This window comes from Mus caroli, unplaced genomic scaffold (assembly GCF_978045245.1).
Source record: "Mus caroli unplaced genomic scaffold, Mus_caroli_1 scaffold_4, whole genome shotgun sequence".
Lineage (NCBI taxonomy): Eukaryota > Metazoa > Chordata > Mammalia > Rodentia > Muridae > Mus > Mus caroli.
The window spans coordinates 138,345,979-138,367,295 of record NW_028227259.1 but is presented as its reverse complement, the minus strand read 5'-3'; the positions used below and the strand labels follow the sequence as shown (position 1 = coordinate 138,367,295).

General features: G+C 48.1%; 1 protein-coding gene across 1 annotated transcript in view; it reads right to left on the bottom strand.

Moving 5' to 3' along the window:
* The window catches only part of LOC110294468 (general transcription factor II-I repeat domain-containing protein 2), a 41,233-nt gene extending 19,916 nt beyond the window's left edge, over positions 1 to 21,317 (bottom strand). Inside the window, exons 1-9 of the mRNA XM_085837236.1 lie at positions 20,905 to 21,317; positions 14,364 to 14,461; positions 12,688 to 12,826; positions 10,324 to 10,440; positions 8,522 to 8,705; positions 7,863 to 7,891; positions 3,357 to 3,411; positions 2,701 to 2,744; positions 1,627 to 1,704 (exon numbers count right to left, since the gene is read on the bottom strand). Coding sequence (XP_085693362.1) covers positions 1,627 to 1,704; positions 2,701 to 2,744; positions 3,357 to 3,411; positions 7,863 to 7,891; positions 8,522 to 8,705; positions 10,324 to 10,440; positions 12,688 to 12,826; positions 14,364 to 14,456 — 739 coding nt within the window. The 5' untranslated portion in view covers positions 14,457 to 14,461; positions 20,905 to 21,317. The remainder of the gene's footprint in view (positions 1 to 1,626; positions 1,705 to 2,700; positions 2,745 to 3,356; positions 3,412 to 7,862; positions 7,892 to 8,521; positions 8,706 to 10,323; positions 10,441 to 12,687; positions 12,827 to 14,363; positions 14,462 to 20,904) is intronic.

Below are 21,317 nucleotides of genomic sequence, written 5' to 3'. Positions count from 1 at the left end.
GGCTCAATAAGCTGCATTACCTGATAGATCCATGACTGTATGCAGGATGTCGCTTTGAGGAGCTTTTCTTAATTTAAAAAGATTATCATTTTTATTGCATGTGCGGTTGGTGTTTTACCTGCGTGTACGTCTGTGTGAGGATGTTGGCTCCCCTGAGACTGGAGTTACAACTAACGGTAAGCCCTCATGTGTATGCTATGAATTGGACTCAGGTCTCAGGAAGAGCATCTAATCTGCTTAACCACTGAGCCATCTCTTCAGCTTGGGTTTCTTGAGAGCTTGTTTGGAGGTTCAGGCAGGGGAGCACAGCTACTTGTATACTCTTGACCAAAGACCGGTCCTCCTCTATTCGGGGAAGGTCGTCCGGGAGGGACGCACATGGAGTGGTGAGGGAGGAAGGGAACACCCGACTAGCCAGCCAGATCAGCCGAATCAACCCTGGTGATCAATGGGTGACAGATGTCGCAGCCAGACCGCCCTCACATCCCAGCTTGGGTTTCTTAGTTTTTGAGTTAGAGTCACATGTAGCCCAGGCTTGAACTTCCTAGATGGTTATGGTAGTTGGAATGAAAATGGCTCCCAGGACTGGTGAGGTGGCTCAGTGGTTAAGAGCACTGACTGCTTCCTCTTCCAGAGGTCCTGAGTTCAAATCCCAGCAACCACATGGTGGCTCACAACCATCTGTAATGGGATCCAATGCCCTCTTCTGGTGTGTGTCTGAAGACAGTGACAGTGTACTTACATATAATAAATAAATAAAAATTTTAAAATGGCTCCCAATAATGACTCATTGGGAGTCATTATTGGAGGTGTGGCCTTGTTGGAGAACGTGGGGATGGAGTGGGGAGGGAATGGGCTTTGAGGTTTCAGAAGCTCAAAGGAGCCCCAGTGTTACCCTTGATTTGTGCTGCCTGTGGATTTGTGTGTGCCTCTCCAGTGTCCTATTTACCTGTGTAACAAGCACCATGCTTCCTGCCATGACAATAATGGGTTAATAATAAAAGGTCTCTCAAATGGAAGCCAGCCCCAGTGGAATGCTTTCCTTCGTAAGAGTTGCCATGGTCATAATGTCTCTTCACAGCAATGGAACACTGACCAAGACAGAAGGCAGGGATGACCCAGAACCCAAGATCCTTCTGCCTTTACTTTCTAAGCACTGGGATTACAGGTGTGCCCCACAAATGCCCCACTCTATTGAAGATGAATTCCATTCATTGTGTAATTCGAAAGGCAGCTTGCTAGTCTAGGTCTGCACACATGCATCTGTAGCTCTGGTTTTGTGTGGAGTATGTGGTATATTCATACACGTGTGTGTGGGTGCAGTGTCTGTGTGCACGTGCACAGGCTGGAGGAGGATGTCCGGGGTCTTGTTCCATCACTCGACTCTGGATCCAGATGCTGGAGACAAGAGCTAGGTCAGCAAGCCCCAGACATCCTCCTGTCTCTGGTTCCGCCAGTACCGACCTGTGGCCATGCCAAGCATTTTCTATGGGTGCTGGGACCTGAACTCAGGTCCTCATGCTTGCTCTTCCTCACTGAGCTGCCCTCCTGTCCCCTTGCTCCTCCTGCTCATCTTTCAGATGAGTGACTACCATACTGCCTGTGAAGGAACTGGCACCGCATTACCTTGCACATTACAGGAGTTGTAATCAGGATCTTCCGACTCCGTCTTGATTAGCATGGCTGCTGCCCTTGGTGAAGTGCCTATGAGGGCAGCAGAGACCACAGTTAGGGGTCCGGTCAGCACAGCCAGCTGACTGAACATCTCCCTGGTGGGAATGGTAGCATAAGCCAGTCACCGCAGCATGCAGGAGGCAGAGGGTGACGCAGAAGAACCAACTCTTCCAGATCCTCTTTGGAAGCAGGATGTGATGGCGCATGCCTCTACTCCCAGCCTGTCTGAGACTGAGGCAAGTGGATCTCTGTGAGTTCAAGGCCAGCCTCATCTGTCTGGCACGTTCCAGGCTAGCAAGGGCCTGCTCTTTACGACTGAATCTTAAGAGTAAACTCCTCTTTGGCTCACTAACAGTCAACTGGAGGCCAGGCTGCAGGGGCATGCCTCATGCCTCAGTGATCTGAAGATTTCCCTCCACCTCTCAAAGGTCCCACTACCTCCCAGTGCATCCCCCGGGAAACACTGTTAACAATGGCCCTGTGGGGAGCGGCAGCTCTGGAGAGGCGAAGTGGAGAGGAAGAACTGAGGCAGGCATCATGGCAGAGCAGAACTGAGCTGTGGAGTGTGCGTCTCAGTCCCAACATGGTGGCTTTCAACCCTCTACGCTTTCCTGGTTAACGCCGGTGATGAGTGCTTCTCCAGTCTCTGCTGTCTTTGGCTTGTGTCTTAGATGGTCAGAGGATCTAAAACCCAAGCACCCCAGAGCTTTATGGGGGCTGGTGATACGGGTCAGGTGGTTAAGAGGGTTATTATGCTGCCATGAGGGCTAAGATCGTGGCCCAGCACCCACAAAGTGGGCCAGAGGCCCCCACACACTTGTGATCCCAGCTCCCAGGGGAACAGAGTCCTTACCGGCTGAGCTATCTCAATGGTGGGACCAAGCATTTCAGATGAGCAGTACTTACCTAGAATTCTACAAATATGATCCTGGTCATGGTTGAATACTTAGTGGTCATTTTTATAAGCGCATCAATCAGAGGATAGCCTGCTAAACATTTGACTGTCAAAGCATCAAGTGTACCTACCAGAATCTTCCATGGGTTCAGTTTTCACACTGACAGGGCCATAGCTGCAAGGAGAAGGGAACCCAGGTCAAGGATTAGGGTGGAGCCGGGCATGATGGCACACAGCTATTATCCCAGCATTGGGGAGGTGGAGACAGGTGGATCTCTGAGTTCGAGGCCAGCCTGGTCTACAGAGTGAGTTCCAGGACAGCCAGGGCTACACAGAGAAACCCTGTGTCAAAAAACCCCAAAAAACTATTAAAATAAATAAATAGGGTCAGGAAGTTTTTAAATGCGTTGAGTGTTTTGCTGCAAGGGATGTGTGCCTGGCGCCTGTGGAGGTTAGAGAGAGTGTTGCAGGTAGTTGTATACCGCATGACATGGTGCTGAGAACCATACTGGAATCTCCGAGAAGAGCAGTAATGGATCTTAAGTGCTGAGCCGTTTCTCTAGCCCTCATTAGCCATCCCCCTTCCCTCTTTCTTCTCTATACAACATCTCATGTGGGCTGTCCTCATGCTCTCAGTGTAGCCAAGGATGACCTTGAACTCCCGATCCTCCTGCCTCCCCTCCCAATCCTGAGATCACAAGATCATCACTCACGATTCCTGGTCTATTATTATTCATATATGCCTTTCTTAATTACTCATTTATTTATTCCTTTTTTTTTTTTTAACCTGTCATTTGGTGGTACGGTCGGCCTCCCAGCATCTGTCACCATCCCAAGGCCACCTGTGCAAGGACAAAAAGGTGCACATTAGTCTCTCTCAGCACCGAGGGACACGACTCACATTCAAGGACACATCATTTGAAAGCAGAGGAAGGAGAATTCTCAAGTCAAAGCCATCGCAGAAGTGCCAGCCGGGAACAAGGCCGGTCAAAACCAGCTCTGCTTATTATTGGCAGGCTACTCCGAAAATGGGCAGACAGTGCCAGGAGTGTAAGTGAGGACCCCAGCCTGGCCAACCACCAGCTGGGTCACCTGAGTGAGTCACTAAAGTGGCCTGTGTGGTGTCTTCATGGAAACGGTGAGGACTGGTGAGTGGCTGGCCCTCCGCATCCAATGGTTCCCAGCCCAGGTCCCCAGCCCAGGCCGAGGCGAGTCTCTAACAAGCAAACAAACAAACACCCAATGTCCTGGACATACAGAGGCTTTCTGTGTCATTATTCTGTAAAAAATATGACATTACCTTTTGGGTTTTGTTTTGTTGGTGGTTTTGTTTTTTAAGATAGGTAGCTCAGGCTGGCCTGAAACACCCTGTGTAGCTGGAGATGACCGGCAACTCCTGATCCTCCTGCCTCCACCTCCAACACCCAGGAATTTCTTTTCTCCTCCTCCTCTTCCTCCTCTTCTTCGTTCTTCTTATTTCCAACACAGGGTTTCTCTGTGTCACCCTGGCTGTCCTGGAACTCACTCTGTAGACCAGGCTGGTCTCAAACTCAAGAGATCCGCCTGTCTCTGCCTCCTGAGTCCTGGGGTTAAGGGTGTGTGCCACCATCATTGGGCTCCTTCTTGTTTAAAAAACGTTTTTTTTTTTTTTTTTTTTTTTTTTTTTTTAATTTAGATTGTGGCTTTTTCTTTTTCTAAATGATTATTTTTAAGTTGTATTTTTGGTGTTGAGGGTTGAACTAGGGGCAGGGCCTTGCATAAACTTGGCAAGTACTCAGCCATCAAGCTCGGTCCCCCTCAGCCCTTGTTTGTTTGCAATGTCATCTCATCATGTAGCTTAGGCTGGCCTGGAACTCATTCTATGGCCCATGGAGGTCTCAAACCTGTTATTCTCCTGACTCAGCCTCCCCAGCACTGGAATGACAGCATTTGGCAACCATCCTGGACAGCCTAACATTTACCAGTCTTTCCTGTTATTGGATATTCAAAGTGGGCTAGATTGCATTAAGACCTCACTCGAAACTCCTCTGTATTTTCCATTGCATAGAAGGGATTTGACATCCAGGGACTTTGGAGTTCCAGACTGGACATCCCACACAGGCTGAGGAATACCAGAACACTGTCACCACGGAAGCACTAAATGGCTGCTGCTGTGTGTGGCTGTTACTTGGTAAGAAAATGTCTGGGATGACAGGCATCTGGTCACCTGTCATTGGACCATCAAAGTATAGATTTTTCTTTGGATTTTAAAAAAGGCGTATTTTAACTTTTTATGTATATGTGTCAGTGCTTAAATGTATGCCTGGTGCCCTTGAAAGCCAGAAGCAGGCATGGATCCCATGGAACTGGAGTAACAGGCAGTTGTGAACTGCTGTGTGGGTGCTGAGAACTGAGCCCTGGTCTTCTGCAAGAGTTAGTAAGTGCTGGAGCAGCTCCCCAGTCCTTCTGTTGGATTTTATTCATTCATTCATTCATTCATTCATTCATTCATTCATTCATTCATTCATTTATTGAGAGAAGGTTTTGCTAGGTAGCCCAGGCTGGTCTTGAACTTTAAACCTTCCTGCCTCAAGAGCTGGGTTGACAGTGTGCACCACCACACTGAACTTCAAATCTGTTCTCTAACAGAAGCCAGAGAGGACAAGGTCCCCACAAAGACTCCCACAAACAGGCCTGGAAGGGGATCATACTGGCTTAGGTACATAGCAATAGGGTGTGGGAAGCCATTTTAGACTTTCTGGCCAGCCGGACAGAAATCTATGTCAGGCAGTAAACAAGCCCATATTTGGTGGATGGCTCGCCCTTAATCCCTGATTGGCTAAGCAAGCCTGTCTGGTAAGGTGATGTGACCTGTGGTGATTGGTTGAGGCGTGGTCGTGGCTTGAGTGGATACGCTTGTACCCCGAGGAGCGAGGAGCGGGGGATTTGAAGAGAGAAGCTGCCTAAGTAAACTGCTTTGAGAAGAACTGGTGGTTGCATTTTCCTTGCTGGTTGAGTTGGATGCAACAATGAGGGGCACACAGGTCCTATCTCTGTAACTCCATCCTCTGCCTGTGTTGCCTACCATGGCACCCCCTTTATCCTTTTGTTGTGACATTGCTGTTGTTCATTTTTTGATTATTTATTTAAAAAAAAAACATGGTTTGTCTATGTATCCTTAGCTGTCCTCGAACTCATTTTGTAGACCAGGCCGGCCTTGAACTTAGAGACCCACCTGCCTCTGCTTCCTAAGTGCTGAGATTAAAGACATGAGCTAGCATCTTTAGACATCATGTTTTCTAAACTGCTAGGGCACAGAGCTCCATCTACATCTCAAAAGTAATAATTTAAGAAAATAAGAGGTGGGCTGGCAAGATGGCTCATCGGGTAAGAGCACTGACCGCTTTTCTGAAGGTCCTGAGTTCAAATCCCAACAACCACATGGTGGCTCACAACCACCAGTAATGAGATCTGATGCCCTCTTCTGGTGTGTCTGAAGACAGCTGCAGTGTACTCATGTCTAATAATAAGTAAATCTTTGGGCTAGAGTGAGCAGGGACTGAGTGAGCAGAGTTGACCAGAGCAAGCAGAGGTTCTAAAAACTCAATTCCCAACAACCATATGAAGGCTCAAAACATCTGTACAGCTACAATGTACTAATAACTAATATACATAAAATAAATAAATAAATCTTAAAAAAAAAGAAAGAAAAGAAGAGGCAGACATGGGTGGATTGGATTTCTTCTTTTCTCTTCTTTATTTTTCTTTTCCTTAGACAGGGCCTTACACTGTAGCTCTGGCCAGTCTAGGGTTTACTAGATGGACCAGCCTAGCTTGTAACTAACTTATGAGACACCCCTGACTCTGACTTTGGACTGCTGGGATGAAAGACACTCAACTTGATATTATGCCCAATCATAAGTGAATGGATTTTTATTTTATTTTTTATTTTATATATTTTTTTAAGATTTATTTATTTATTATCTGTAAGTACACTGTAGCTGTCTTCAGACACCCCAGAAGAGGGCATCAGATCTCATTACAGGTGGTTGTGAGCCACCATGTGGTTGCTGGGATTTGAACTCAGGACCTTCGGGAGAACAGTTGGTGCTCTTAACCACTGAGCCATCTCACCAGCCCGTGAATGGATTTTTAAATGCTTCTGGCAGAGATATCTGTCGGGGGTGGGTATCATCATTGCTGTGAACAAGGGGACGGAAGACATCTGAGTTCCCACAAGTCTGCGGGCACTGTGTCACACAGCTCTGTTATCTCAAGAGAACCAGCCTGACGAGACCTTCTTAGCCTTCTGTCTTTTGGGGGCAGGGTCTTAAGCTGATCTTGAACTTGCTATGTGGTTCAGGCTGGCCTTATCTCCTCAGCCTCTCGTCTCTTCATCCCCAGGGCTGGTTCTACAACAGTGGGTCACCACCTCAGTGAGCCTCTGCTTCTCCTGAGGGCCATATGGCTGTGGAGTTTTCTAAACCAGCTCTTGTAGCCCTGTGCCTACTTTGGGGATGACTCTGACATCCTAAGAACATCGCTGTTTTCCTGGCCTTTCCTAAGCAGTTATTTCATCTCCTCAACTTGAGTTTCAGAGACACAGGAATGAATCCTAGAGCCCTCAAAGCCAGCAACTCCTGGTCCTTGCAGGGCTGGTACTCACAGACCACCAGTTGACTCCCTACATCCACACATGCCTCTGGAAGACCAGGTGGCTGTCACTACAGAATCTCCCCAGCTTGGGCTGTGAGGAGTCTCTGACTGTTGTCTCTTCCTGTTCAGGACATATGCCTAGCCCTTTAGTATCACAGTGCCATAGATTTCTTCCCTCCCCTCCTTTGTAGTGTTGATGAGAGAACCCTAGGTCCCATGCATGTTATATAGGCATTCTCCCATGGAGGGACACCCAGAGCCCCTCCCTGGGGGATTCTAGGCAGGGGCTCTACCACTGAGCCATGCCCCCACAATCCTCACTGGGGGATTCTAGGCAGGGGCTCTACCACTGAGCCACACCCCCAGCCCCTCCCTGGGGGATTCTAGGCAGGGGCTCTACCACTGAGCCATGCCCCCACAATCCTCACTGGGGGATTCTAGGCAGCTGCTGAACTATTGAACACATACCCTCAGCCCCTCACTGGGCAACCCTATAGGTAAGAGATCTACTATCAAGCTGCCACCACCCCCAGCTCAGGTTGCCACAGTGATGTGGTGAAATGGAGGAGTGTATTAAAACATGCATCATCATTATCATGATAGTAGAATGACCTTGATGGTTCTGGGTGGCCACTGAGGATCAGAACCCGCTACTTACCCAGCTGGCTCTCTGCACCTAGGAAAGGTCTGCAAGAAAACCAACACCATTACCCAACATGAACAAGTGGAGCAGTCATACACAGTGAACAACACTTTGCTGGGCACAGAACCCAGGGCCTGGTGCATGCCAGGTGAGTGATCTACTTCAGTCACCTCACCTCAGTTGTGGCTCCAGACCATGATAATTTCTCTCTTTCCCTCTCCCTCCCTCCCTCCCTCCCTCCCTCCCTCCCTCCCTCCCTCCCTTCCTTGCTTTCTTTTTTTTTTTAAGACAGGGTTTGGGGGGAGGGGCTGGAGAGATGGCTCAGTGGTTAAGAGCACTGACTGCTCTTTCAGAGGTTCTGAGTTCAATTCCCAGCAATCACATGGTGGCTCACAACCATCCATAATGAGTTCAGATGCCCTCTTCTAGCATGTCTGAAGACAGCGACAGTGTACCCACATACATGAAATAAATAAATCTTAAAAAAAAAAAAAGACAGGATTTAGGTATATATCCCAGGGTGTCCTTGAACTCACTGTAACTTGGGCTAGCCCCAAACTTTCAGTGATTCTCCTGCCTCAGTCTGCCGGTACTGGGATTGCAGGCCTGTGCTGCCATACTTGGCTCAAGCCAGTTTCTCTCTAAACAAGCTGTCAGGCTACGGAGCAGATTACCTCTTTACAACGAAGGAGATCCTTGCTTTGTTCTCCAGAATCCACTTCAGGGTGGCAAGACTGTAACTGTCTGGGTGCTGGAAGGCCAGGCCTTCCGGAAGGCCCTGAACCACCACAGCTGCCTCATCCTGTAGCATCTGCTCGTAGGGAACAGGGACCATGGCTGTTGTCCCCAAGGCTTTACCTAGGACAGGAGGTAAGAGATGGTAAATGGGACTCTCAGAACTTTCCACCACCAGCTTCATCTAGGGCAACAGACACAGGAGCATGTAGCTTGAACATACATCAAGAGCCCAAAGAACTAACTTACTCTCTCTGTCTCTCTGTCTCTCTGTCTCTCTGTCTCTCTCTCTCCTTCCTGCATGTGGCTGCAATGTGACCAGCCAGCTTCCCGATCCTGGCCCCACCCTTTCTCTGCCCATTGCTGGGTCTCTCCTGCCATGCTGGCTCTATCCCTCTTGTGATGGCTGACATTGATGGTCAACATGACTGCATCAGGAATCAACCCCTACCCAAGCAACCGCACACATCTGTGAAACATTTTCTTGATTGGACCATTTGAGGTGAGATGAAGACCCAGCCTAAGTCTGAGCCACAGCTTCAGGTGGTGGCCCACAGGTAAGGCACGGAGAAAGGAAGCTTTAGCATGTCGCCAGCTTGCCCGTGTGCTCACGGGCAAGTTCACCTATCCTGCTGCTGGGGCATTCCTTCACTGAAAATTGAACCTACTTCCAGGATTCCAATGGAGACTGAAAACTAGCTAAGACATCCAGCCTTGTGGGCCGAACAACTTTCAGACCCTTGACCTTTCTGTCAGGAGACAGTCATTGTTGGATTAGCTGGATCAGAGCCTGTAAGCCACAATCATACACAGACACACAGTCACAGACACACAGACATAAAGACACATACACAGAAAGAGAGATAATGTATGTACATTCATTATATATCATTCATTATATGTAGTATATATACTATGTATACACATAGACATATCCAGCATATATACACACATAAGCACACACACACACACACACACACACACACACACACACACAAAATGTGTGAGCATGGTGACCTGACTTCAACTGATCTCCTGAACTTCAATAGAAGGAGAAAACCAAGTTATTACAAGTTGTTCTGTGACCTCCATGTGTACTATAAGCACATGCACACCACACACACACACACACACACACACACCATATACCATATCACACACACTCACACACATCACATCTTATACACACATATCACATACTTCATTACATACTACATACACACACACCACATACCATATCACATATACGCACATTCATAAAGGAGCACACACACACACATCACATCTTTTTTTTTTTTTTTTTTTTTTTTTTGGTTTTTTGAGACAGGGTTTCTCTGTGTAGCTCTGGCTGTCCTGGAACTCACTTTGTAGACCAGGCTGGCCTCGAACTGAGAAATCCGCCTGCCTCTGCCTCCCGAGTGCTGGGATTAAAGGCGTGCGCCACCACGCCCGGCTCACACATCACATCTTATACACACATATCACATACTTCATTACACACTACATACACACCACATACCATATCACATATACGCACATTCATAAAGGAGCACACACACACACACATCACATCTTATACACACATATCACATACTTCATTACACACTACACACACACACACCACATACCATATCCCACACATACACTCACACACAAGCACATGCACATGTATGCATGCACACAAGCACACACACACACACACACACACACAAGGGGGTGCCTATGCTCCACAGGGACTCACGGTAACAGAGGCAGAAATGGTCCTGCACGGCTCTCCTGAGCAGCTGGGCTTCTCCAGGACAGGCTTCCCCATTTCCCAGACACAGTGGCTTCTCTTCAGGCAGCCCTTCCCCCTGGCCTGCAAACACAGGATGAGCGTGGGTCAGAGTGAGCATTCTTTCTGCCCACCCATCTGTATTTCTTGTACTGAGAGGAAAAGGAGGGGAAAGGGGACTATCATAACAGAAGAAAGAGGGCATTTTTGTTTGTCTGTTATCTAAAGGTGGAAGCCAGGGCTACACACATGCTAGGTAACCACCCTACTGACTCAGCCATATCCCTCAGCCCCAAGAATAGAGGTTTCTTTGTTGTCTGTTTGAATATTTACTTTTATGTGCACACGTGTGTCTGTATGCCACACATATCATGTGTGTGAGTGTGTGTGTGTGTGTGTGTGTGTGTGTGTGTGTGTCTGTGTGTGTGCCAGAGAGGTCATCAGATCCCTTGGTACTAGAGTTAACAGCAGCTCTTAGCTACCTGATATGGGTGCTAGGAGCCAAACTCGGGTCCTCAGTATGCACAGCAAGCCCCTAACTACTGGCCATGTCTCCAGCCCTGAGAGGCAGGATCACCTGATGAATAGAGTCAAGCATGGTGGTCACCCCTGAAATAAATCTACAGCTACCCAGATGCCAGGGTGAGCACTCACAGTTGTGATCCCAGTGCTTGGGAGGCAGGCAGATCTCTGTGAGTTTGAGACCAGCCTGGTCTACAGAGTGAGTTTCATGATAGCATGACTACACAGAGAAACCCTGTGCCACAAGACAAATGACAGCACCACAAACCACCAAACTAAACAAACCAAAAAAAAAAAAATCTTTAAGAAGAAAGAGCCAGGAGTGTCAGGAATATTGACACTTTGGTCCCTGTGGTAGAACTGATCTGTGACATTTGGAAAAGCTGTGAACAGGGTCTTGATGGAAGAAGCATGTCACTGGCCGGCTGGCCTCTGAAGGTGAGTCCCTGCTTGCTTCTAGTCTGAGTCAGGCAGAGCACTGCCCCCTCTCACATGCTCCTGCCTCTCCACAGGCTGTGAGCTATGTGCAGGCCCAGTGAACCAGGAAGCAGAACTCGCTTTTTAAGATGCATCATTTTTAACTATGTGTATTCATGGGTTTGTGTGTACGTGCGGTGTGTGCACGGGAGTCTAGGAAGTGAGTGCCGACGAAGGCCAGAGGTGTTGGATCTCCCTGGAGCTAGACCCACAGGTGGCCCTGGGTCTCCCCATGTTCCCAAGTGCTGTCATCTCCCAAGCACCCAAAACACCCTTCCTTCCTTAAGTCGTTAACCAATAAAGTAACGAATACTTCAACATAGAAACCCTGAGCTAATAGCATCAACTGCTCTCCCAGAGGCTGTGTTTTAGTTCTGAGCTCCCAGATCATGCAGTTCTGAACTGCCTCTAAGTCCAGCTCTTCTGATTCTTCTTCTGGACTCTCGGCATCGGCTCTCACATGCACAGACAACCCCCCCCCACACACACACACGCACACATACACATGCGCACATACACATGCACACACAAATAAAAATGAAAGTAAATCTTCCTTTAAAAAAATATTGGGAGGCTGGAGAGATGGCTCAGTGGTTAAGAGCACTGACTGCTCTTCCAGAGGTGCTGAGTTCAATTCCCAGCAACCACATGGTGGCTCACAACCATCTGTATTAGGATCCAATGCCCGATTCTGGTGTGTCTTATAGCTACAGTATACTCATGTACATAAAAATAAATATTTTTTAAAAATCAATAAATGAGGGGGCTGGTGAGATGGCTCAGCAGTTAAGAGCGCCAACTGCTCTTCCAAAGGTCCTGAGTTCAAATCCCAGCAACCACATGGTGGCTCACAACCATCCATAACCCTGATGACCTCTTCTGGAGTGTCTGAAGACAGCTACAGTGTACTTACATATAATTAATTAATTAAATAAATAAATAAATATTTTTAAAAAATCAATAAATGCAATAATATGAATACGTTAGAATGAAGAATAAAAAATCAATAAGATTAGGTTGTGCAAGGTAGTGCACAACTTTAAGCCTAGCACTCAGGAGGCAGGGGCAGGGAGATCCCTGTGAGTTCAAGTCCAACCTGGTCTACACAGCAAATCTCAGGCCCACTAGGGCTACATAGTGAGACTCTGTCTCAAAAAATAATTATAAAATGAAATATGAGAATAAAAATGGGGATACAGTTCAGAGGTGGAGTATTTGCCTAGCATGTGTGAGGTGCTAAATTCAATCCCAGGCATACAAAGCAACCAACCAGACAGACAGGTAGACAGACAGCACCAGGGACAACAACAGGGTACAACACTGGCCACCTACAGTGCTGTGCAAAGTCTTTCTGGAGATCCTGTCTGGCGTTGACAAAGGCACAGCCCCGCTCCGTCCCCACCACGTACACATCTGTCTCATACACAGCGATGCAGGCCACCTCGGCCTTGGACTTGGCCAGCTCTTTACACTGAAACAGAAATACCAAACGACAAGAGTGGGTTCTACACATGCAGGCCTGGAGTTCGTTAGGTTGGCTTAGGAGCCCTATTGGAGAGAAAGGAGAAAAAAATCAAGGACAAGGAAGATGGCTCACAACTGGGATCCCAGTGCTCTGGAGGTGGAGGCAGGGGGATCAAAGCCTCTGCTATGTAGCATGTTCAAGGTCCTCGTGGGCTGGTTGAGAATCTGTCTTTAAAAAAAACAAAAAAACTGGCCAGGCAGTGGTGGCGCACACCTTTAATCCTAGCACTTGGGAGGCAGAGGCAGGCAGATTTCTGAGTTCGAGGCCAGCTTGGTCTACAAAGTGAGTTCCAGGACAGCCAGGGCTACACAGAGAAACCCTGTCTCGAAAAACCAAAAAAAAAAAAAAAAAAAAAAAAAAAGGCAAAAAGGGGGGGGTGCACAACTACTAAGAGAATTTATGTCCGACCCCCAAACTAGTCACCCACTCTCCCTTAAACATCCTCCATACTTTAAATTTTATTATTATGAGTAATCATATTAGATGGTGTGTATGTACGTGTATGCACACATGTGTGCACACAGTACTCATGTGAAGAGAACAACTTCCAAGTGTTAGCTTTCTCCTTCTACTTGTGGGTCCCGGGACTTGAACTCGGATAGTCAGGGTTAGTGTCAACCCTCCTCTACCTGCTGAGCCATCTCACTGGCCCTGCTTTATGGACACTATATTTACCTATAGAAACACATAGGCACAGGATAGCAGACCTGTGAGGGGGTCTGATCTGACCTCGTGTGGTGTACCCCAGTGTCCAGAAGGAGTCTGGATGGGAGGAGTCATCAGTGCTTGTTAAATGCAGCAGTGAACCCATCCCCGTCCCGTGGTTTTAGGACAGATATATTTCTAGCTTTCTTCCTTTTTGGGGGTGAAGAGTTTGGTTTGGTCGCAGCACGTGTCCCTTACTGGCCAACAACTCACTATGTTATGTTGGCAAGATAACATAACATAACATAACATAACGTAGGGGATAGCCTTACGACCTGAGTTTGATTCCCCCAGACCCACGTGATGGCCAGAGTACACCAGCTTCCCAAAAATGGCCCTCTAACCTCCCGGTGCATTCTATGGCACGCATATCACATCCACTATGTGATGACACGGAAAAACATCCAAAGACCCCTTATGCCCCTGATGACCTTGAACTCCTGACCCTCTTTATCTACCTCCTACGGTGCTGGGGTTTACAAGTGTGTACCACCATGCTGCACTGAAGGACAGCCTCATACAGACACGAGGGGGATACAAAGAAGTGACACTGGCCGGGCGTGGTGGCGCACGCCTTTAATCCCAGCACTTGGAAGGCAGAGGCAGGCGGATTTCTGAGTTCGAGGCCAGCCTGGTCTACAAAGTGAGTGCCAGGACAGCCAAGGCTACACAGAGAAACCCTGTCTCGAAAAACCAAAAAAAAAAAAAAAAAAGAAGTGACACTGAAGTGTGTCTCCATCCTTCAGTTCAGTAACAATCGGCGGAGCCAGAGTCTCACCATGGACTCCAGGGCAGACACGAGGAACGTCACCACCATCCTGCCGTCTGAGGGCTCATCAGTGGGCTGAGTAGTCTCTGCTACTTGGGCCATTGTCCCTGTAGAGGAGAAACACGGAGTGAGCGGTGGGAACTCTCAGTGTTCTTGCCATCACAGGATGACAGCTCTATGGGTGTGAATGGAGGGTCCACCATGGATTACGTTGGGTGCCCAGGCTGGTGCAGGATGGAGATGCCAGAAGCTTTGGGAGGTAAGACGTCCTTAGGACACTGAAGGCATCAGGTAGTCCTTGTGTGGTACCCAGACCCTACCTCACCTACAGCTCCCACAGCAGAGAAGCAACGTGTGAGGAGACAGCAATGTGTGGGTCTGGTTCCTCTCATCACAGCAGACCGGGAAGCTTTTCAGAGAAAAGTGTTATATCTTTTTCTAAAAGACAGGATCTCATGAGTTCCTGGTTGACCTGGAACTTAATCTATAGACGAAGCAAGGAGGCCTCAAAGTCATAAAGATCTACCCATTTCTGCATCTGGAGTATTAGGATTAAAGGAATGTGCTGCCGCTGCCCGCCGCCGTCACACCTGGATGTTTTGTTTTATTTTATTTTTCAAAAGGGTCTTATCAGCCCACCACACTGACACAGAACTATGTAGCCAAGAATGACTCTGAATTCCTGACCCTCCTTCCTGTTTGCCAACAGCTGAGAAAACAAGACGCATGCCACCATGCTTGGCTGAAACCTTTGGCCTTTGTCTGAGAGAGAGACGGCGTCAGAGGGGCTGATCCCGCAGGATTACAGGTTGGCATCAATTCCGCATCAAGCCAAGCAGGAATAAAGAATCAATGGTGTCTTGTTTATCATGCTCTATTTGTACACTGTATGGAACAGCACAAGAGGCAGGAAAATCTTCCTTCCTTCCAACCTACATTCATTTGTTTGGTTTTTTTAAAAACGATTTATTTATTTACTATACATAAGTGCACTGTAGCTGTTTTTCAGACACACCCAAAGAGGGTATCAGATCTCATGTATCAGATCTCATCACAGATGGTTGTGAGCCACCACGTGGTTGCTGGGATTTGAACTCAGGACCTTCAGAAGATCAGTCAGTGCTCTTAACCACTGAGCCATCTCTCCAGCCCCCTTCCTTTGCTTTTGTTTTTGAGACAGGGTTTCTCTGCCATAGCCCTGGCTGTCCTAGAACTCACTCTGTAGACCAGGCTGGCCTCGAACTCAGAAATCCGCCTGCCTCTGCCTCCCGAGTGTGGGATTAAAGGCGTGCGCCACCACGCCCGGCTCTTTTTGAAGATTTTTTTTTCCCTCATCTCTCCAGACAAGATCATATGTAGCTCAGACTGTCCTTGAACTTGCTACATAAGTTTAATTCCTGCTCCACCTGTCTCTACCTCTCAAGTGCTGAGTTGCTGGGCAGATGTCACCACATCTGGCTGCCAGTTTTCTTAAAAAAAAAAAAAAAGAAAGAAACTGTGTGTGTGTGTGTGTGTGTGTGTGTGTGTGTGTGGGTGCATGTGAGGGGTGCCCCCAGAGGCCAGAGGAGGATGTCAGACTGGAAGCAGGAGTTACAGGTCGTTCTGAACGGTCTGACATGGATGCTGGGAACAGAACTCAGGTCCTCTGCATGCACAGCAAGAGCTCTGACCACAGAGACCTCTCCAGCCCCAAGACTACTTTTAGTATTGCTTTTGAGAAAAGGTCTTCATTATGCTGTAGCCCAAATTAGTCTCAAATTCATGATCCTCCTGCCTCAGCTTGCTGAAGACAGGTACCACCAAACGCATTGAAACCAAGCACATCAGGCTATAAATTACCCCACAGAATATCATCTCCCAGGGCCTTTTGTACGCACACGTAAAGGACCAGCAACATCCAACTAGATCATAGGTTTTACATAGTAATTAACTTTTCTCTAACTGCAGATTATAGGGCTGGGCTGGGACTTGGTTCCTAGAGCTGCTAGAGCACTCTTGGCTACTGGCGAGCCTGGAGTCTGGATTCTTTTTTTTTTTTTTTTTTTTTTTTAAGATTTATTTATTTATTATATGTAAAGTACACTGTAGCTGTCTTCAGACACTCCAGAAGAGGGCGCCAGATCTCATTACAGATGGTTGTGAGCCACCATGTGGTTGCTGGGATTTGAACTCTGGACCTTCGGAAGAGCAGTCAGGTGCTCTTACCCACTGAGCCATCTCACCAGCCCTGGAGTCTGGATTCTATCCTCAACAAGGAAAACAAACACACAAGCAAACACACACACACAAACACACAAACAAACACACAAACAAACACACAAATAGGTAGTGTACTTTTTTAATTCCATCACTCAGGACAGGGGAAATCCGCCTGCCTCTGCCCCCCGAGTGCTGGGAATAAAGGCATGAACCACCACACCCGGCTCAGCCCTCCTTTTCTATCTCGCCTCCAGCTAAAACTCTGGTGGGTGATGAGGGGGATGGGGGTGGTGCATATACTCTGGAGGAGGCAGAGACAGGCCAGCCTGGTCTACAGAGTGAGTTCCAGGACAGCCGGAGGGACACAGAAAAAACCCTGTCTCATAAAACAACAACAAGAAACCCAACCAAACCACCACACAAAAGCCCATGTATGAGCCGGGCGTGGTGGCGCACGCCTTTAATCCCAGCACTCGGGAGGCAGAGGCAGGTGGATTTCTGAGTTCGAGGCCAGCCTGGGCTACAGAGTGAGTTCCAGGACAGCCACGACTACACAGAGAAACCCTGTCTCGAAAAACAAAACAAAACAAAACAAAAAGCCCATGTATGACAATAAATGTTGTAATCTGAGCACTGTAGGCAGGAGAGATGTAACAAGATGGAGGGACTCAGGTCTCTCTTTACACCAAGTGGGGCTCAGTTATCATATCAAATTTGGGTCATTAGGCTTAGCAGCAATCAACTTTACCCCACCGTGCAATCTCTGTAGTACCTCGGCAATTTTTATTTATTTATTTATTTAGAGAAATCTGGTCATGATAGTCAACTATCTATAATCTTAGCACTAAGGGAGATGGTCAGCAAGGCCAGCCTGGGCTACATACCAAGACTGTCTTGAAAATAAATAATTTATGCATGGGGTCTAACCTTGGACTGCCAGCCATTCTAGAGGCTAAGACAGGATCGGATGAACACCCTAGGGAGATCTTGTCTCAAAATAACATTAATAGGCTGGGGCCTGGAGCCAAGGCTCAGTGTTAGTTAAGAGCACCTGCTGCTCTTCTGTTTCAGTTTACCCAGTTTCAGTTCTCAGAAGCCCCAAGGCAACTCACAACCATCTGCATCTGGTTCCAGGAGATCTGGTGCCCTCTTCTGGCCTCTGCTGGCACTGCATGCATGTGGTGCACCGCCAAACAGGCGGGCTGAACACCCACAAACATAAAATAAAAATAAAAAAGTCATAGCCAGGTGAGGCTGATACACATCTTTACTCTCAAGCCATTGGGAGGCAGAGGCAGTTAGATCTCTGTGAGTTTGAGGCCAGCCTGGTCTACAGTGCAAGTCCCAGGCCTGTTACACAGAGAAACCCTGTCTTGAAAAACCTACTAAATAAATAAACAAGTCTATATAAAATACAAAACATAAGTCTGCTGCTGTAGCTCAGGGTTCTGGGCTCAATCCCAAGTATAAACAAACAGCAATAAATCAGCACCCACCAAGCTTGACCCAGCAATTCCATTCTTTAGTAAACACCCACAAGAATCCAAAAATAAAACCCATACCCAGCGCTCTGAAATCAACACAGTGGTGTCATCCACCACAGACAAAACTCGCTTTATTTAGTCTTCTACTTTAAATAGATTACTTAGTTATATGTGCATATGTGTGTGTGCGTGCCCAGGTGCCTGTATAGGCCAGAAAAAAACGTTTCACATCCGCTGGATCTGGAGTTACAAGGGGCTGTGAGCTCCTTGACATGGGTTCTCAGAGCGATGCTCTGTTCCTCTGCAAGGGCAGCAGGCACTCTCCACTGCTGAGCCCACTCCCCAGCACCTCCATTTATGTTTTATAAACAAAGAGGTCTTAGTTAATTAGGTTCGTAGAAAACAATTAACAGTATAAAACTAACAGTGAACAGTGCCCGTGTTTGAAAACAGCTACAAGGCTCAAAGGAGAACACAGGATTGTAATAAGCAGAGTGACAGAACATACTGAAGAGCTTTGTCTAGTTAGCTCCCTGGAACGTAAGTATTGATTCTTTTAAAAAGAATTTATTTATTTTATGTATATGAATACACTGTCTCTGTCTTCAGACACACCAGAAGAGGGCATCAGATCCCATTACAGATGGATGTGAGCCACCATGTGGTTTCTGGGATTTGAACTCAGGACCTCTGGAAGAGCAGTCAGTGCTCTCAGCTGCTGAGCCATCTCTCCAGCTCGTACCTATTGATTTTTGCTTCATGCTGCCCCACTGGCTGATCTCCTCAGAGCTCAAGCAGCTGCTACTCTGAACTGAGCACAACATCTCAAACATCTGGAACTCTTGGTTACAGCACATCTGGGCTGTGGACCACAATCAGGGTGTCTCTATCTTGCCTATGTGACAGGTGACATCACAGTGCACAGACAAAAAAAGAAAAACAACAACCACCCCTGGAAACAACCAATACACCAGCATCTTGGGGGCATAAACGAAGACTTCAGATTCTTTAGACAAACAGTTATAGGCATCTATACTACAACGTCTGGACAGCTCCATTGCCTTTGTTATGTCTCTCACAATGAAGCCAACTCAAATGTATCCACAAGCTGTCCTTCCGGGGCTGTAACGTTCTAGTGAGAGCCAGCAGGTCTGTAAGACCTCCAAGCACCCTCCAAACATCACTGTTATTAAAAAGTCTCTCAGAACAAGTGGCCCCTACAGCAGCAAGCACTGAGGAGCCCGGCTGCCCAGAGGAGCAGCCAGGCCACCTGAGGGCAGTGGTGGGGTACTCTGTCAGGCCCCTCCATCCCTCCATTAAAAATCTCTGTGTGTGTGGGTGGGAGGGAGTGTTTTCCCTGCATGGTGGTGTGCACCGTGTGCGTGCCTGGGGGTGGAGGAGGCTGGGAAGGGTACTGGGTGCCCTAGAAATGGATTTATAGGTGGTGGTGGTCCTGAATTTACACATGGGTGCTGGGAATTGAACCTCGGTCCTCTGTAAGAGCAGTAAAAGCTTTTTTTTTTTTTTTTTTTTTTTTTTAATGTTTTTTTGAGACAGGGTCTCTGTGTGTAGCCCTGGCTGTGCTGGAACTTGCTCTGTAGACCAGGCTGGCCTCGAACTCACAGGAATCTGCCTGCTGTATGACACCACGTCGGGCCTGCAGTACAAGTTCTTAACTGCCATCTCTTCAGCTGCCTCCCCTCCATTTTCTTTCTTTCTTTTATCCTGTAACTCTCTGAAATCCTCCTGCCTCAGTATCCCCAGTGCTGGGCTGACAGACACATTTGAGTTACCACACTAGGCTTGAGTTCTGTTATTTTGTTTTTATTTTACTTTGGAGGAAATTCTTTTTCTGACTTGCATTGTATTTTAAAGGGTGAGTTTTCCTGTATCTCAATAGTTTATTTAGTGACAAGGTCCCACTGTGTAGCCCCAGCAGGCCTGGAACTTGCTATATATAGGCAGTCCTTGAACTCTCAGATCCATTTGAAGGCCACTGCTGCCGGCTCATTTCTGGTTCTTTGTGCTGAAATAAGTACATTCTAGAATAATGTTTTGGGTGCAATAGGTTAAATACATTATTATAGTGAATTTTAATTTGTAAAAATTTACTTTAAATTTTAAAAGTTACTAAACATTTTAAACGTTTTAAAATAAAAATTTTTTGAGCCAGGCAGTGGTGGAGGATGCCTTTAATCCCAGCACGTGGGAGGCAGAGGCAGGCGGATTTCTGAGTTTGAGGCCAGCCTGGTCTACAGAGTGAGGAGTTCCAGCTACACAGAGAAACCCTGTTTTTTTTTTATTGTTGTACTAGTTGTTATGGCCATAGGACACCTTGTACTCTCAACCAGACCAGACACAAGCCACATTTTGGAGGCTGGGCCCTTTCTTTCGTTCTCTTCACCGACCCAAGCCATTGGCCGCCACGAACACCAAATGCCTCCATAATCCTGGAGCCAACAAGCAAAGCCAACTGCCGAAGGTGGAGCCAGAGCGCCGTTGCTAGGCAACCGCAATGGCCCCGCCCCTTCCCTTAACCAATCAAGTGTTTCTAAACACAGCGCAGATACCTCAGGTGGCGCGTGACCTCGGCACGCACGGGGCACAGCTTTCCCCGCCTCCTCGCCCCGTCACAACCAATCGAAAGCGAGATTTTGGTGCGCGCCTGGCGTGCGAAGGTCGCCTAACCGCACGTCTTCCCCGCCCCGCCCCCCACTCTTCTGGGCCCGCTCGCGGTAGGGAAAATGGGGGTCGGCGCTGACCACCGGGCGCCCGAAGGTCCCTCCACGCGCCCCGAGAGAGCGCTCTGCCCCGGCGGGGACTCCCGGAAGCGGAAGTTGTGAGGGAAGCGGCGGCGGGATACGCACCTGAGGGCCTTGCCTTGCGGGCCGCGCCGGGGGTCTGGAGCCTGGCTTGCGCGTGCGCAGCGGCCCTGCGCCGGCGACCTGAGCTCGGGGGCCGCGGACGCCTCCTCTCCGCCAGCCTCTCTCCGCTCCCTCCGGTTTTTCGTTTTTATTATTTTTTTCCTCCCTTTTTCCTTTTTTATTTTATTTTTTGTCTTTGTTTGCTTCCTGGAAGGAAGGTCGGCTTCCCGCGCGTGGCCGAAGCACCCCCGGTGGGGACGGCCACTTCCGGTGCGCTGCAGGACGGCTTCCGCGAGGCCGCCAGCCGGGCTGCGTGGTGTGCACGTGGCTTCGCGCCTTCCCTGGATGTGCATGGCCGTTCTGGATAGATACAGATATTTTTAAATGTGGTTTTGCGTGCACGTGGAAGCGGAGAG